Source organism: Ovis aries, chromosome 7, assembly GCF_016772045.2.
Source record: "Ovis aries strain OAR_USU_Benz2616 breed Rambouillet chromosome 7, ARS-UI_Ramb_v3.0, whole genome shotgun sequence".
Taxonomy (NCBI): domain Eukaryota; kingdom Metazoa; phylum Chordata; class Mammalia; order Artiodactyla; family Bovidae; genus Ovis; species Ovis aries.
Window position 1 is genome coordinate 71,503,559 of NC_056060.1, and position 16,675 is coordinate 71,520,233.

The following is a 16,675-nucleotide window of genomic DNA, read 5'->3' on the forward strand; positions in this document are numbered from 1 at the left end:
CGCGCGGGGCTCCCCGGGCTGCGTGCGCCCCGCCACTGCCCGAACGCAGGGCTGGGCTCCGGCTGCGCGCCACGCCCCCGGGCTTCGCACGGCGCGCGAGCCCCTTGCAGGGTGTCTGTGAACGTGGAGCCGAGCGGCTCGAGGCTCCTGCCCGGGATGCGGCGGCAGCTGCTTCCTGGTTTGAAGCTCGCCGAGTGGGGGAGAGCGTGAGCCCGCGGAGGCGGGGGCAGGAGCCCGAGCCGGAGCGGGCGGAGGCGGGGGCAGGAGACGCTGGAGGCTCGAGCTAACCGGACGGGTCGCTCCGGCTCTCCCGGGAGAGGCGCTTCCTGGCCCTGAAGAAGGGGCGAGTCCCGTGCGAGCCCCCGGGAGGCGCCGCGCGCTCGAGAGGGACGGTCGGGCGACCCCGGCCCGCTGAGGGCTCGGCGCCCGGCTCCCCTCCTTTCCACCTCGCGAGGGAGGGAGGGAGGGAAGGAGGGGAGGGAGGGTCCGGCGGAGGAGGCAGAATGGCCTGTCGAGGGGAGCTTGGGTGCTGCTTTTCCCGGGAGCTGCCTCCACTCCAGCGGCCGCCGCGCGGGCTGGCCTGAGCGAGGGCTCCCCGCTCTCCGGCTGCGAGACCGCGCGGTCCCTGGGGCGGGACAGCGGCGTCGGCATGTCGTCCGGCACCATGAAGTTCAATGGCTACTTGAGGGTCCGGATTGGGGAGGCCGTGGGGCTGCAGCCCACCCGCTGGTCCCTGCGCCACTCGCTCTTCAAGAAGGGCTATCAGCTACTGGACCCCTACCTGACGGTGAGCGTGGACCAGGTCCGCGTGGGCCAAACTAGCACCAAGCAGAAGACCAACAAGCCCACGTACAATGAGGAGTTCTGCGCCAACGTCACCGACGGTGGCCACCTGGAGCTGGCCGTCTTCCACGAGACGCCCCTGGGCTACGACCACTTTGTGGCCAACTGCACCCTGCAATTCCAGGAGCTGCTGCGCACGGCCGGCACCTCGGACACCTTCGAGGGCTGGGTAAGTACCTGGAGCCCTCACCTTGGTGTCCACTCCGCACCTTTCCCGTCTTTCATTTTACAGAACTTGCCTGGGACCCGCTTTCCCATCTTCCCAGGCTCCGCGGCTCAGGGAATTCCCTCCACTTTTGGTCCACGTCCAGGTGGCCCGTGGCACTGGTGATGCGACCGCGGTGGGTGTGCGAGGGCATAGTTGTGCCTCTAAGAAGCCATCCTGGGTACGGTTCCTCTTGGGGATGGCAGCTTGGGCTAACGGGAAGTCGGGGGAAGGGGCGATCACCCCCTCCTCCCAGACTTTGAGTAAGGCGCCCCAGCTCTCTGCACGCGGGTGATACAGGAAAGGCAAGGAAGGTGTGTTAGTAAAGTGACTTGCTTTGGATAAAGCTCTTTAAGCGTTTCTTAAGCGAAAGGCATGCATTCTCGCAGGTATTATTCATAATGTTTATGGATACGTGTTGGTTCAGCCGCTCAGACGTGCACACGTGTTTCAGCATGCACATCCATTACATCCCGGAGGTAAATAACCTGCACTGGCAGGGATCGGGGTGCCTGGGTCTGCAGTTGGCAAAGTTTTGTTAAGCAGTTTTTCAAGGAGATGAGATTTACATGATGTGTTTGCAGGCAACTTCAGTTCAGTTTCAGCCCAAGAGGTCTGATTCCTGCAGTTAGTGTTTCTGCTGTTACTGGTCTTGAGAGTTTCCAGGGCTCCTCAGCAGTTTGTGAACCACCCCTGGTTTCTCACCTCACCTGCTTGAATTTCTGTGTATTGACAAGTAGTTGCCCGCAACTTCCTACTTGCCTGTGCTTTTCACATAGTTCCCATGAGGCAAAATGTCTGCTGCAAATAAATTAAAATGTCTAGAGACTCTACACAGTGCTAAAATGCATTTGCTTCCTAATCTTCATACTGCCTTTGTGATGCAGGTGTTATCCTTCCCACATGTACGTGATGAAATGATAATTAGAATGAAGTGGTCTGGTCTGGCCGAATAAGTCCTTTGAAGACTCTTAGGAGTTTAATGATTTAAATTCTGGAGGATGTCAGTTTTGAGGCCAGAATGTGAATCAGTTTTGAAAACCCTGTTTGAAATTAACAAGTGGGGGAATCAGATGGACAGTAAGAAAGACTCATTTAGATATTTATTTTACATTTTGAGGAATTGATACTTTTATCATATATTTTGTAAAATTACAGCTAGCTTGTGGAGTAGTCTCTTAAATAGGAGAAAAAACCATAACGACTGTTTAACTGTAACATCAAATTATATCGAGTTAATTTCTCTTCAGCTGAATTTACTTTGTGGAATTTAGAAGTGGGCTGGAGAGGAATGGCCAAAAGAGAGATTGACATTTTATTTTGTGAATTTCTGAATAGGAAGTAGAGCTCAGTCTAGGAATCTAAATGGAATTATTAAATTAGTATCCAGTTAGGAGTTAGATTGGGCAAAGCTCTAAAGAACCGGGTTCTGAAATATAATGGTGCAGGCTGACCGATGGTCATTAGAAGCATGTTTTCCAAGAGAGATCCTAGACTGGTTTTCTTTACCCATAATCCGCACATTTGAATCACCTGAGGGACTTTAAAAAACCCCCTACTTTTAAAGACTCTAGACGAGACTCTCTGGCTGTGGACACCAGCATCAGTATTTGTCGGTTCTCCAGGTGATCCCAATGTGCAGTCAAGTTTGAGAACCTGTAGTCTAAATGAAGACCACAAGGTAAGGGCTGGAAGAAGCATAAGCATAGGAAGATTCAGGTTACTTGAAAAGGTGGGGTGCCTATTTAGATCTGCCTATTGTCCCACTGGCTGTAGATTTAAATGTAAATTAAATTTACATATCTTATTTGTCTGAATTAATTATATTTAGGTGTTTAATGTAACCCGGTAGTGGTGTTCTGAAAAATACAAGTGTTTGGTAGGATATATCGGCATTTAAATGACCTTGACATTGGTGATTTGTCAGACACTCATTCAGTGAGGAGGCAGAGTTTTTAAAATTCTTGGTATTTTGAAATTGTGATGATAGGGTAGATAAAATAGGCCGTGAGTTTCCTTTTTAAAAATTTTTTTGTTAAAATAATTTTGTTAAAATATTTGGAAATATATGGAATGCTTGTTTTTTAAATGATCCTCTATAGGTCTAAAGTGGTTTTGAAATTTAGAATTACAGAATTACTTATTTGTCCTTAGCATATTAAATTGAAATGCATAGTTTATTCAGAAAGCTATAAATGGAATAATTTACTCCACGATAAATTTATTTTTTGCAACTGAAATTACAGACTGCTAAACAATGAAAATAAACTAGCAGTTTAATTATCCCTAGATCAGGAGAAGAGACAAAAACAAGATACCTTTATTATTAGAATAAAACAAAGTTGTTAACGCTTTTTTGCTTAGCATAATTTCTAAGTATTAAGAAGATCGTCTTTGACATTGATTTTGTACCAGTTTCATTGATATTACCTTCTAAGCTTGATGAGAGAAAGAGATCTATTTTGTGCAGTTATATTCCTAGTACCGAGGAGGACGCAGCAACCCATTCCAGTATTCTCGCCTGGAGAATCCCACTGGATAGGGGAGCCTCATGGGCTACAGTCTCTAGGGTCGCACACGACTGAAGTGACTTAGCACACACGCACACATTCCTAGTACCAGCCACAGTGCCTGCTGTGGATTAGGCAATCAACCACTTCTTTCCTAACTACATTTATTTCATTTAATTTGCATTATATCCAAGGAGGTAGTGAGATATAATATGACAGCTAAAGAAGTTCTTAAATGGAAATTCAGTGTTAAACTCTTCAATTAGAAAAGATTTCAAAGACCTGAGTTTCTGCCTAAAACTAGGAAAGTAAGAACCAGTCAAATCCTAGGTAAGCAGAAAGAAGGAAATGTAAAGATAGCAGAAATCAGTGAAGTAGAAAGCAGAAACAGTAGAGAAAAAGCAATGAAACAAAAACATTGGTTCTCTGGAAAAACACACACACACAATAAAATGGATAAATCTCAAGCCAGAATGATCAAGAAAAAAGATGACACAAATTGCCAATGTTAGAAATGAGAAAACATCACTATAGATCCTATAGACATTAAAAAAATAAGAGAATATTATGAATAACTTTATGCCAGTAAATTCCGCAATTTAGATGAGATGAATAAATTCCTTGAAAGATACAGATGACCAAAATTCATTCAAACAACTAGCTTTATGTCCATTAAGGCAATTGAATTTGTAGTTAGAAAACCTTCCACAGTACAGTTAGAAAACCTTCCACCTTGAGGTCCCAGGTGGCTTAACTGGTAAGTTCTATCATACATTTAAGGAAGAAACATTGACGATTATACAGACTGTTCTAGAAAACAGAAGAAAAGGAAACACATCCTGGCACGTTTCATGAGGCCAACGTTACCTTTATACTAAAACTTGATGGATGCTTTGCAAATAAATAATAGAACTAAAGACCAATGCCCCTTCTGAGTGTAGATATTAAAAAATCTTAAATTTTAGGAAATCACACCCAGCAATATAACAAATGATCAAATGGGGTTATAACCAGGACTGCAAGGTTCATGGCTGATTAAACATTTAAAATCAATCAGTGCAACTCTTCAAATTAACAGAATAGTTTAATAACAGAAAAAAATTCATATGATCAGGTCAATAGATAAAGAATTTGACAAAATTCAATATCCATTCATGATAAAAACTTTCAACAAATTAGTAATAGAAGGGTACTTTTCAACCAGATGAAGGACAGCTGTGAAAAACCTACAAATAACATGTTGATGGTGAAAAACTGAATGATATTCCCCTAAGATCAAGAGTGGCAAGGATAGCTACCCTTACCACTTCTGTTCAACAGTGTAGTGGAGGTTGCAGAGAGTGCAACAGGCGATTAATAAAGTACATGAAGGAAGAAGTTAAAGTATCTATAGAAAAATCTAAGACACCTACAAAAGGGTTACTAGAACCAACAGGCTAGGTTTAGCTACGTTGCAGGATCCAAACCAATCCACAAGTTACTTGTTTCTTCAAACTCTCAGTGGACAACTAAAAACTGAAATAGAAAAATACCATTTAAAAGAGCATCAAAATATGAAATTGGATAAATCTAATAAAACATTCGGGACTTGGCCACTGAAAATGAGAAACCATTGCTGAAATAAGTTAAAGATCTAAATAAATGGAGAGAAATACTGTGTTCATAAGTGGGAAGATTCAATCTTCTTAAGACCTAAAATTTTCCCAAATTGTTCAATATATTTAATGCATTTCTAGTCAAAATATCATCAGGCTTTGTTGTAAAAATTAACAAACTGATTCTAAAGTTTATATGAACATGTGAAGGACCCAGACTTAAATTTGGAAAAAGGATGAGTTGGAGGACTTAAAGTATCTGATTTCAAGACTTACAACACTACTGTAATCAAGGTAATGTGGTATTAAAGAGAGAGAGATCAGTGGAATAGAAGAGAGTCTAGAAATAGATTCAGACATATATGATCAGTAGACTTTCTTTTGACAAAGATGTCAAGGCAGTTCCATTGTGGAAATGATAATTTTCTCAACAAGTGCTGCTTGAATAATTGAATAGCTATATGCAGAAACTTGTGCATTGACTTTAATCTTACATTATACACAAAAGTTAACTGAAAATGGATCATAGACCTAAAAGTAGGGTTTTAGCTGTAAAATTTTTATAAGAAAACACGAAAATCTTAGTGACCTTGGTCACCACAAGTATTTTTTCAAATAGGACCCAAAAAGCAAGTACTATAAAGAAATCAAATCAGACTATTTAAATTAACTGTTACTTTTCAGAAGATTCTTAAAAAAAAGACATAATCCACTAGGAGAAATTATTTGTAACATGTACATCAGACAGGGGACTTTTAACAGGAATAGATAAAATGACAATGAGAAAAATAGTTTAAAAATGGGACGCAATGAGAAATGTGTTCAAATTAAAAATGGGACAAAGATTTGAATAGGCACCCTTCATGGAAAATAGCACAGTAAAAGATTAGTTAAGGAAAAGTAAATTAAGACCAAAACCCATGGGAAAGTCTAAAATTAAAGAGACTGATCATACCATGTGAGTGAGCAAGTAGAGCAACTGGAGCTGTCATATACTACTGTGAGGGATATAAAACGATAATCACGTTGGAAAACACTTTTGATACTTTCTTAGTGTTAGGAATGTACTTACTATGGGACCTAGCTACTCTTAAATGAAACCATTTATACATAAATATTTTTAGCTGCTTTATTTGTTATATAGCCCCCAAACTGGAAAATGTCAGTCAACAGGTGAATATTTAAGCAAATTATATATCTATACAGTGGAATACTACCCAGTAATAAAGAGTAATGAACTATTGATACGTGCAACCAAATGGATGAATCTCAAAATACGTACTTTATGTACTGAAAGAAGCCAGACAAAGAGAATACATACTGGATGTTTTCATTTATGCAAAATTATAGAAAAATGTAATTTGCAGTGATAGGAAGCAGAGCTGTGGTTGCCTGGGACCAGGGGAATGAAAGTGATGGAGGGATGGATTACAAAGAAGGCATAAGGAAACTTTTGAGGGAAAAGAACATATTCATTATTTTGATTGTGGTGATGGTTTCCCAGTTATATACTTATGTCTAAGCACTTCAGATAGTTCGCTGTTAAGTATGTGGACAAGTATACCCAATAAAGCTGTAGGGAAAAAACAATGAGGATTTATTATCCTTATTTTTCCAAATAAGATGTTAAATAAGTAAAATGCCTGAATTAGATTTGAGCCAAGGCTGACTCTTGAAAACTACATTGTCTCTTTAGTGGAAAAAAAAAAAAAATCAGAGTAGGAGCATTAAAAAAACAAACAAACAAAGTCATTCAATATAGTTTCTGACTTTTAGGACAGTCTCATTTTCTAAATTATCAGTCAGCTTTTTTTCTGTTCCTTCTTGAACTGGTTTATTTTGTATAATTTCTTGGACTTGTGATACCCGAAAATTTGTCCAAATTAAAACCTTATTTCCTTCTTGTTTGCTCGTTCTTCGCTCACTTTCCACACGGGGACCAGCACCTAATATACTTGCTGCAGAGCATGGGGACATGGGAGGAGGCAAGAGGAGCTGGAGGCTGCGTCATGGAAAGACCTTGGCATCCCCTCAGGAAGGAAGGACCTGCTTGGCAGGATCCCAAGCTGTTTTCCTGGTTCAGCCCTCCTGAAGACATTCTGTTCCCTCCAGCACTGGGAGGGCTGCGTTCTCTCAACTTCTCACTCAGGGTACCTGCCTGGTAGTCTTGTCAGAGGAAGCAGCCAGGTTACCACTGGGCAATCACTGATTATCTTTGCCCTTTATTTGTGGATCCAGGTACATGGATTTAGAGCATCAGATTGAATCTTACAGATTCATTATCTGGTGGTTCATTCTCTGTTGTATTTTGTAGCTTTTTATTCTCACGGTTGTTTTTCTTTGAAGTCGATTGGGCCGGAGTGTTTAGGAGGAAAACATTTTAGCGTGTATCGGGAGGTTTATCCCAGTATATGTGAATTGTATTATTTATATTGTGTCTTCACTTTCATGATAAGAATTTTGCTGCAGTGGGGCTGGCTGTTTCTCATCATGGTTAAGTTGTGGTTCAAATGTTCAGGCATTTTCCAGACCTCATTAACTATTACCCTTCAATGCACTCAACACTCTCAGATCATTGTTAATCTGTTTTATTATACCCTTCTCTTTTGGGCTATTATCACCTTGAGATCAGGGACCCCCGTCTCTCTTATTCGCTGTTCTAAGTCCAGCATCTTGGGCAGTGTCAGGTGTATAGTAGGTACTAAACATTTGTCAGAATGTGTTTTTGGAGCAAGTAGAATGTAAGCACTTTGGAAAGATTTTTACTTAAACATTCATCTTTTTAAAAAGAAAGAAATGGAAGTAATTGAGGAGTGACCAGTTATTCCAATGATCAGTGTTCCATGTAAAAAATTAATTAATTGCACATCAACTTGTGCTTTAAAGACTGGATAAGATTTTTATCCTTTGTATATGGTAATAAATTGAAAATTGCATTTGGAAAATTACTGGCTTTTGCTCATTTTAAAAGACTGATTACCAAACCTGTTAATATGATGTGACTTTGTTCACTGATAGTTTGTGAGCCCGACATGTTAAATTTGGTTGTACTTCAACAGTGGAAAGCTAATGAGGTTGGTGGGCAGAGTGAATCATTGTATCTTATGTAATTCTTAGTATAGTTTTGGTATCTAGCAAGAGTTTAGAATGATGACTGTTTGTGATAGTAAAAATGCAATAATTTTTTACGAGGTAGGTAGCATTTACATAGAATCAGAGAGATGCCTTGGATTCTTTGTAGTCTGTCTTCTATTTTGCAAAACAGTTGGCTAGGTCTGGTACTCCATTTATGTTGGCTGCTGGCCCCATTTTGTTAGAATATAATGAAAATGAGGCCTGAAACTCAGTGCCTGATCACTTTCTTTCCACTTTCATCACTGCTGTATTCAAAATTATCTTTCTCAATTGCCAAGCTGATAATCATTCCTTTACTTAAAACCTTTCGGTGGTTCCCCACTGCCCTTAGGTAAAGCACAACTATTTACAATGGTATAGAATATTCTTCACGAGCTGGGCTCCGATTTCCTCTTCAGCCTTATGGCTCACCTCTCCCCAGCCCACACTTTCGTGCTCCAGCCACAATGATCAGCTTTCCGTTCCTCAAGAGCCATCATGCTAATTCCTGCTTGTGCTTCATGTCTCACTGTAGATATCACTTGACCCAGGAAACTTTCCCTGACGTGCCAGGTCTCGGGTTGGCTCTCCTCCTCCTTAGTGTTCCCTCAGCATCCTAAGATCTCTACTGTCCCCTTCCCCTCTCTCCCGAAGGGACAGATGTATGAATTGATTGGGCTCCTATGGAAGTATATGATATTGATCAGAGGAGTTCAGGGTTTAAAAGTGTGGGCTGTTGACTGAGGTTCATCCCCTCTACCCTAGGGTAGCTACTGACAAACTATTACATGTTTCTCTATGAAATGCCAAGCCCTGAATGAGCCTCCCTCCACCATTGAGCCTTCCTCCACCATTGAGCCTTCCTCCACCATTGAGCATACCCAACATGGTGCTCTGCCCTGGGGAGACCAGTGGGCAAGACAGACATGGCCCTTTTCTTCATAGACCTCATAATTCCATGGGGGAGAGAGAGTGGAGAAGCGGTGACTGGGGAAAACAACTAGGAAATGACAGGACAGAAGTAAGGACTATGACGCTGGTGAGTGCCCACTTTGGGGAGACCAGAAACATTTTCCTGGAGGAAAAACAGCTAATTTTTAAGCCTTCAGCATAGATTGCATGGCCACAGGTCTACTTCAGTTAAAGGATTTGGAAAAACCATCTCTCAAAAGAAGAAAAGGAACTTCTAACTTGATAATGTTTTCCCAGAGAGACATCATAGATCTTTTTGAAATGTAAATATTCCTGATCCCTAGAAAGCTTTCCATCTTCTGAAAGTTTGCTGCTGCTGCTGCTAAGTCGCTTCAGTCGTGTCCGACTCTGTGCAACCCCATAGACGACAGCCCACCAGGCTCCCCCGTCCCTGGGATTCTCCAGGCAAGAACACTGGAATGGGTTGCCATTTCCTTCTCCAATGCATGAAAGTGAAAAGTGAAAGTGAAGTCACTCAGTCATGTCCGACTCTTAGCGACCCCATGAACTGCAGCCTACCAGGCTCCTCCATCCATGGGATTTTCCAGGCAAGAGTACTGGAGTGGGTTGCCATAGCCTTCTCTGTCTGAAAGTTTGGAGGGAACTAAATTTCAATGTCTGTGAACAGATAACCTGAAAGAACATTTAACTCCCCAAGAAAGAAACAGTAACACCTTTCTTTGAACCATCAAACATCCCAAGTTTTGTGCAGATCAGAAAAGAATCATAGATGTTGAAGCAGAAAGGTCATCTTGTTTGGAACAGTAACAAAAAGCCTGACAGCTCTTAGGACCATGGACGCCCTGCAGATGTACTCATTTGGCAGAGATGTTTTTAACATTGACTCTGAAGAAATGGCAACCCACTTCAGTATTCTTGCCTGGAAAATTCCATGGACAGAGGAGCCTGGTAGGCTGCAGTCCATGGGGTCGCAAAGAGTTGGACACGACTGAGTGACCTCGTTTCACTTCACTGAAGACATTTCACTCTGTGGGGTTTGCTGTAGACCTCACCACTCCCTGATACTCAGTCTCCTTTAGCTGCTTGATCCTGGGAGGTTTTTGAGTTTTTGACTCCATGATAGCTCAAGTGTTTTGTTTTCAGAATGTGGGAACCAAAGCTCTAGCTAGAGCATTATTGTTTCCTTAGCTCATGTGATATATGACAGACACACACTTATATACTAACATCATACACACACTTATACACTAACATCTACATAGATATGAAGATATACTTATTCAAATCTATTTAGATATGTAGTCATTTATTAAATATATTAAATTACATATTTGCTTATTTAAATATTTATTTACCTATTAATATGCTTCCTAAAATTTTAGTGGAAGCTGGCTTATTAGTAAATATATGGGAAGTTAACTTTAACTGCAAATTAGTTTGGTATTAACTACCCAATTAAAAAAGAAACTCTTTGTATTTCATTGTACAACTTACAGCAATATCTAAGTACTGTGCTATGAGAGTCAGGAGAGCTGGGGTCAAGGTTTGGCTTTGCCATCTGTCAGCTGTGACCTCAGGCAAGCCTCTGTGTAATAGGCTCTCAGCTCCCTGGTTTCTAGCAGGAGGGGATTGCACTAGAGTCTCTCTAGGGACCCTTCCATCTCTAAAGCTGCTGCCTCCATATGTTAGGCAATTACATCATTTCTTTGCTTTTGGAGTAATTGGTTTGGTTTTAAGCAGTCAAAATGACTTATGTCTTATCAAAGTTAGTAACTCCTAAGAATTAAATTGGTCCAAATCTAAATTGCTCAGGCTTGGAGAGGATTTAACTCATGTCTAAATGACTTTTAGCATTGGTAGTGATGTTGGTGTTATTTCCTTGGCTTAGAATCAACCTTAAGGAATTATAGTGGGTTCTCATTTTAAGTCGTGCAGTTGTATCTCCTGATTTACACTAATGGGCTCCCCATTCTATGGGACTGGTAAGTTATGTCCCTGTTTTCTTGCATCAGAGAGAGACTGAGAATCACACCCTTTGAGCTTTTGCTAGAAGCCATTCTCACTAGCATGGTAATTAATGCTTTGTTGTCATGAGGTGTCTGTAGCCACCAGTCTATATATCCACCCTGCTTGATGACAAGTCCTATAAATCACTTGTACAATAGACATTTTAATTAGATGGCAGAATGGGCCCAATGGTATTGGCTATTGTAGTGTTTATGTGCTATATTGGAGAATTTTATGAGTTGGGAAATTTTTGTTGAGAATCATGGCCCTATATAGGGAGATTTATCAAGATTATTAGTGTATTTCTGTAGCACCAATACATTAGAGCAGTGATTGTCAAAGCAGCTAGGACATTTTAATAGAACGACTATACCAACAGTGCTTTAATTATGTGCCGTCTTCTGGAAAGTTCCTTTGATTTTTACGTAAGTTCAACCCTGACACAACTTTGACCTTACAGGGGGAGAAATGCTTAAAAGGTAACCAAAAGTGTTTAGTTTGCTCTATGGTTAAAAAAAAAAAATTTGCCAGAGGATAGAACCAGGGTCACCATGAGCCCCTCATAATTACCTTAATGAAATAAGTCATATGGGGCCAGTGTGAGCATGTTCTCAATGTAGAGCTTGCTCTCCAAGTGCTTAAACCAGAACCACAAAGCTGAATTTTTCTTTGCAAGTCAGATATATTTCTTGCACTTACTTGGCGCTATTTCTGCATCTTCCATTTGATGTACACTTACATTCGATGTGTCTCTGTCCTCGCCCTGGGCTTCAGTGTTCTTGTCTGTGGTGGCAGGGGCTGGGCAACCTGTGCTCTGTGGCCTCTTCCAGTATCTGCGTTATGTGGCTCTGATCGTTGTTCCATTAGACAATGCAATTTCTGCTCCCTTCTGAAACATCTTCTGGAGATTGTTCTGCTGATACTGATTTGTTCTAGGCTCTGAAATTATTTTTGGAAGAGCGCACAAAAGCTGTATTAGCAGCAGTTCCTAAACAAAATGCATTTATTAATTTGTGAGCTGTTCATCTCTTAAGTGCTTTAGTATATATTACTCTTGATTTATCACAGTACGGAAGAGTTCAGAATGGGTTTTTAATAGACGCAGTGCTTTGGAAACCATGTTTGAACCCTGGATCGTTCTAGTGATGATAAAAGCTATGGACCCTGTTTCTAGAAAAACGCACGTGTGTGCATATTGACAGTGTGCTGGGAACAGTGTCATCAGTTTCGTGGTCCCCAGAAGCCCAACTGTGGATACCGGCTTCAGGTGTTAAAAGGTATCAAAAATGAGGTTGTTATTAATTTCTAATTCCTAGGGTATGTACTTAAAATGTGTTCTCACTTCTGGTTCCCGGTGAAATATACTAGATTATGACCCATTTTAGGACCTATTTGGTTGTGTCATTTAGGTATTTTCAGAAGTCTCTACTGTTGAACGGTTTCTTTTAGGTTTGCAATAGATGGAAAGTTAAAAAAATAAAAAACTGGGACATTTTGAATGACCTTGGCTTGATGTCTTCTGTTAAGATAACCCTCTGTAAAAAGAGATAGGATTTATCAGTATACTTAAAATATTTACCCTCTTCTTGAACTGTACTGGGCCTTATGGTGAACCACTGTGCTAATCCAAGATAAAACGATGGGATCAGTGGTTCTTGCCTGCTCCTCTTGTCCTGTGATGTCAGGTCTCCAGTGGCCTGGGTCCGTCTTGAAAGTGAAAGTCACTCAGTTGTGTCTGACTGTTTGCAACCCCGTGGACTGTAGCCTGCCAGGCTCCCCTGTCCATGGAATTCTCCAGGCCAGGATACTGGAGTGGGTAGCCATTCCCTTCTCCAGGGGATCTTCCTGACTCAGGGATCAAACCCATGTCTCCCACACTGCAGACAGATTCTTTACCATCTGAGCCACCAGCCCAAAAAGATTATCTGTTCCTGAGTTATAGCTCACCTTGCCAACGCCTTGGAAAATAGCCTGATGATCCTAGAAATTGAGCTGAATGGAGATTGCCCAGAGTGCAACCCCCTAGCTAGTCAGAGGTAAAGCTTGAATCTCGCTCTCTGGACTTGATTCTTTCCTGACACCATCCTAATGTGTGGAGGAGGCAGCAGGAAAGCCATTCAGTCATTCATTGATCTATATTGAGCACCTGCTGGGTACCCCGCTCTGTTCTAGGTGTTATAGATGGGATAGAGAACACAACATTCAGAATCTCGGCTCTCACAGGCCTTTTACCCTCTCAATAAGCAGGCAAACAGGTAATTACAAGAATAGCCCATGGTGGTTAGGTGCTAAGTAGAGAATTAAAACAAGGTGGTGTGATGGAGTGTGACAAGGTGACTGCTTTACTTAGAGTGTCAGAGGACTCATAGGGTGCACACATGTTGGCTGAGACCCAAGTGGCAAGAAGCATCCAGCCATGTGAAGGTTATGGAAAGCATCTGGGCAAAGGGAACAGCTCAGGAAAAGGCCCAAAGGTGGCGACAGGTTTGACATGTGGAGGAACAGAGAAGGTATGAGAAAGGGCATAGACTTGCTGTTAGCAGGTGCAGTGTATTATCCCAGCTCTGCCGCAGTGAGCCTGTCCCTTCAGCTCTATTCTCTCTCCTGGAAAACGGTGTTCAAGTTAGCTACCACAGAAGGCTGGTGTAAAGATTTGATTTAATACGTAAACCATGCTCAGCACAAAATAGGTCCTCAAGAAATGGTAGCTTTGGCTGCTTTTAATCTCCCAAGGAAATTAATATTTTGACAAGGACCTTCTGAAATTAATCATATTGGCCAAGGAAAGGCATTCGGATGGTTTCACTTTAGACAATGAAGGCAGTGATGTAGGCGCTTCCTGAGGAATGGGGGAGGTTGTAGTTTTTGTGTGTGTGCGTGCAAACTCACTCATGTCTGACTCTTTGCAGCCCCCTGGGCTGTAGCCTGCAAGTCTCCTCTGTCCATGGAATTTTCCAGGCAAGAATACTAGAGTGGGTTGTGGTTTCCTACTCCAGGAGATCTTCTTGACCCAGGGATTGAGCTGGCGTCTCCTGCATTGGCAGGCGGAGTCTTGATTGCTGACCTACCTGATAGTCTTGTGGGCACCCCTCAAATGACACTAAGGCATCTGCCTGCTTGAGACCTGTTTCAGTGCCATAGGTTCCAAAAAAAAAAAAAAAAAAAAGAATAGAGGAAAGGAAACAAAGACATCAAAGTTTATTCCAGGTTCTTGAATTTTTTAAATGATATATTTATTTTCTATGGAGTCATAAGTATTAATGGAATGTTTTAATACTTAGATAATTGTACTGCAGTGATATAATTGATAGGGTTCCAGGTGTCTTACTCTTTTAGAAAACTATAAATGTGTGGAGAATTAATAACCATAGTGCCAGTAATCATGAAGGAAGTAAAACCTCAAAAATTATAAGTGGGTAGTTGATTCTTGCTGACTTCTGCAAAGCCCATTTACCTGATTGAGTATAATTTGGGGAATTAACTCTGGATAATTTTGTCTATTTTTGAATAATTTTGGATCATGTCTATTTTGGCATCTGCTAGATCTCCGGAATATTTCTGACCATCCCTTCAATATCTATCTGGTCTCTGTTGAATGTAAAAAGACACATTAGCATTAGCCTAAGCCATATAAATCAGAATGCAGAATCTACAATGACAGAGTCACAGCACGCAAATACAGGCTTTGAGGAATATTTATTGGACAACGACCATAATTAGCAGTGCATCGCAGTGTGATGGTTGAGTGTCAGCCAGATTGGGTTCAACTATTCATTTTGCCTCTCATTAACGAGGTCACTTGCCTGGAGAACCCCAGGGACGGGGGAGCCTGGTGGGCTGATGTCTTTGGGGTTGCACAGAGTCGGACACGACTGAAGTGATTTAGCAGCAGCAGCAGCAACGAGGTTGCTTAACCTCTCCTAGCCCCAGCTTTCTCCTTGTAACTTAGTACCTATCTCATAGGGTTGTGTGACAATATAGTGAAGACTTAGGTAAACTAGTACAGTGCATGACATATACCATTGTAGAAAACTCAAAGTCACAATTACCACCACTCTACCAGTACTTAAATATGAAGTCATGATCCCAGCCTTTTCTGAACTTAGCTTTCAAAGCAGTAAAATGTTTATTTACACAGCATTTTGGAGTTTTTAATTTTAAGGAATTTAGAGGTCAGAATTTTAGAAAGGGTTTTTGAGTCTAACCTTCTTGGCACGTTTGCTTTTTATTTAGGATTCTGGTGTGTAAATCAATAAATAGCATGGTTATTGGTGAAAGAGAAGATGGTTTCCTTATCCTAGGTTTGGGTTAAATTCTGCACATTTGTCCATTTTGAAAGATCTTGAAAGGAGTCTGGGGAATCGAAGCTAGAATTACTATAGTCCCAATGTTGACTAAAGTTAGTTTATGGAAAACCTTGAGTTTGAGTCTGTTGGTTAGCGCATCTGATGCTGAACAGGGAGAAGGTTCTGAGTTAGGGGCAATAACCAGAAAGAAGTAAAGTTGCAATATTTTAGTTACAAAAATCCAATGAAGCTGCCATTCAAAAGCTGAAATGAGAATGTTTATCGCTGAGAAAAGATGGTAAATAGCCTCTTTGAATAGGCATTAAAAGATGTTTCCTTGACTTAAGTTTGAAGATATAATGCATTGGATGTGAATTATTCTTTCATGCTTTTAAGGAGGAAACAATTTTATAAAAGTGCATCATTTGACCTTGTGGATTTCCAGGTGAGTCAAGGATGCCAACAAGGGTGATTTGGTTTACAGAAAATATGACCATTTTCCCCATATCAATTATCTACAGCTTTATCAGTTAAATCAACACTCGTTTGGGGTCCTAGGTCTTTCATGGGTGATTTTAAGTTAGATGTGTTCTGATACAAAAATGTTTACTCTTTCAGACCAGAAGTTTCATCTGCTCCATAGTAAGGCCCAACAGCATTCATAGTGATGTTCAGTGCAGCCTTGGTTCTGGCTGCTCAGAAGTCTTGGTTGGCTCTTAAGCTTCCCGGAGAAGACGTTGTTTCTGAGTCTCCCTGCTGGGCCCCCTCGCCTGCTTGTCATGCACATCCTGTACCTGGGTTGTGGTTGTATTGATTTGCTGGGGCGCTGCTGTTGCAGATGTCTGGGGGCGAGTGAGAATGTGTTCGTGGGTGTTGGCCTGATGTTGGCCGCTGACCTGCTTTCCGCCCAGTTGTACCGCTATCTGTGTGAGCATCCAGATATATCTGTGTGAGTACCGGTGACCTTCAGGGGCCCCCTGGTCCCTGGTAAAGGAAACTTGTAGACTGAAGAAGCCCCTCCTTGTTCTCATGTCTTGAGTTGGCCTCAGAATTCAAACACTGTCATCCACTTTTGCTAAGAGATCATCTCTTTAAAAATATTCCTATTTCAGATACAGACATTAATACTTTGTGTGAGTTTAAGAGCAGCCTTAGGAGTAGTTTAGGGACAGTGAATATGCC

At 41.5% G+C, this 16,675-nt stretch overlaps 1 protein-coding gene across 2 annotated transcripts in view; it reads left to right on the forward strand.

The window, feature by feature from the left end:
- Nucleotides 1-228: 228 nt before the first annotated feature.
- PRKCH (protein kinase C eta) overlaps nucleotides 229-16,675 on the forward strand; it is a 362,213-nt gene continuing 345,766 nt past the window's right edge. For both annotated transcript variants that reach the window (XM_027971917.3, XM_027971916.3), the window contains exon 1: nucleotides 229-1,012. In XM_027971917.3, coding sequence (XP_027827718.2) covers nucleotides 650-1,012 — 363 coding nt within the window. In that variant the 5' untranslated portion in view covers nucleotides 229-649. The remainder of the gene's footprint in view (nucleotides 1,013-16,675) is intronic.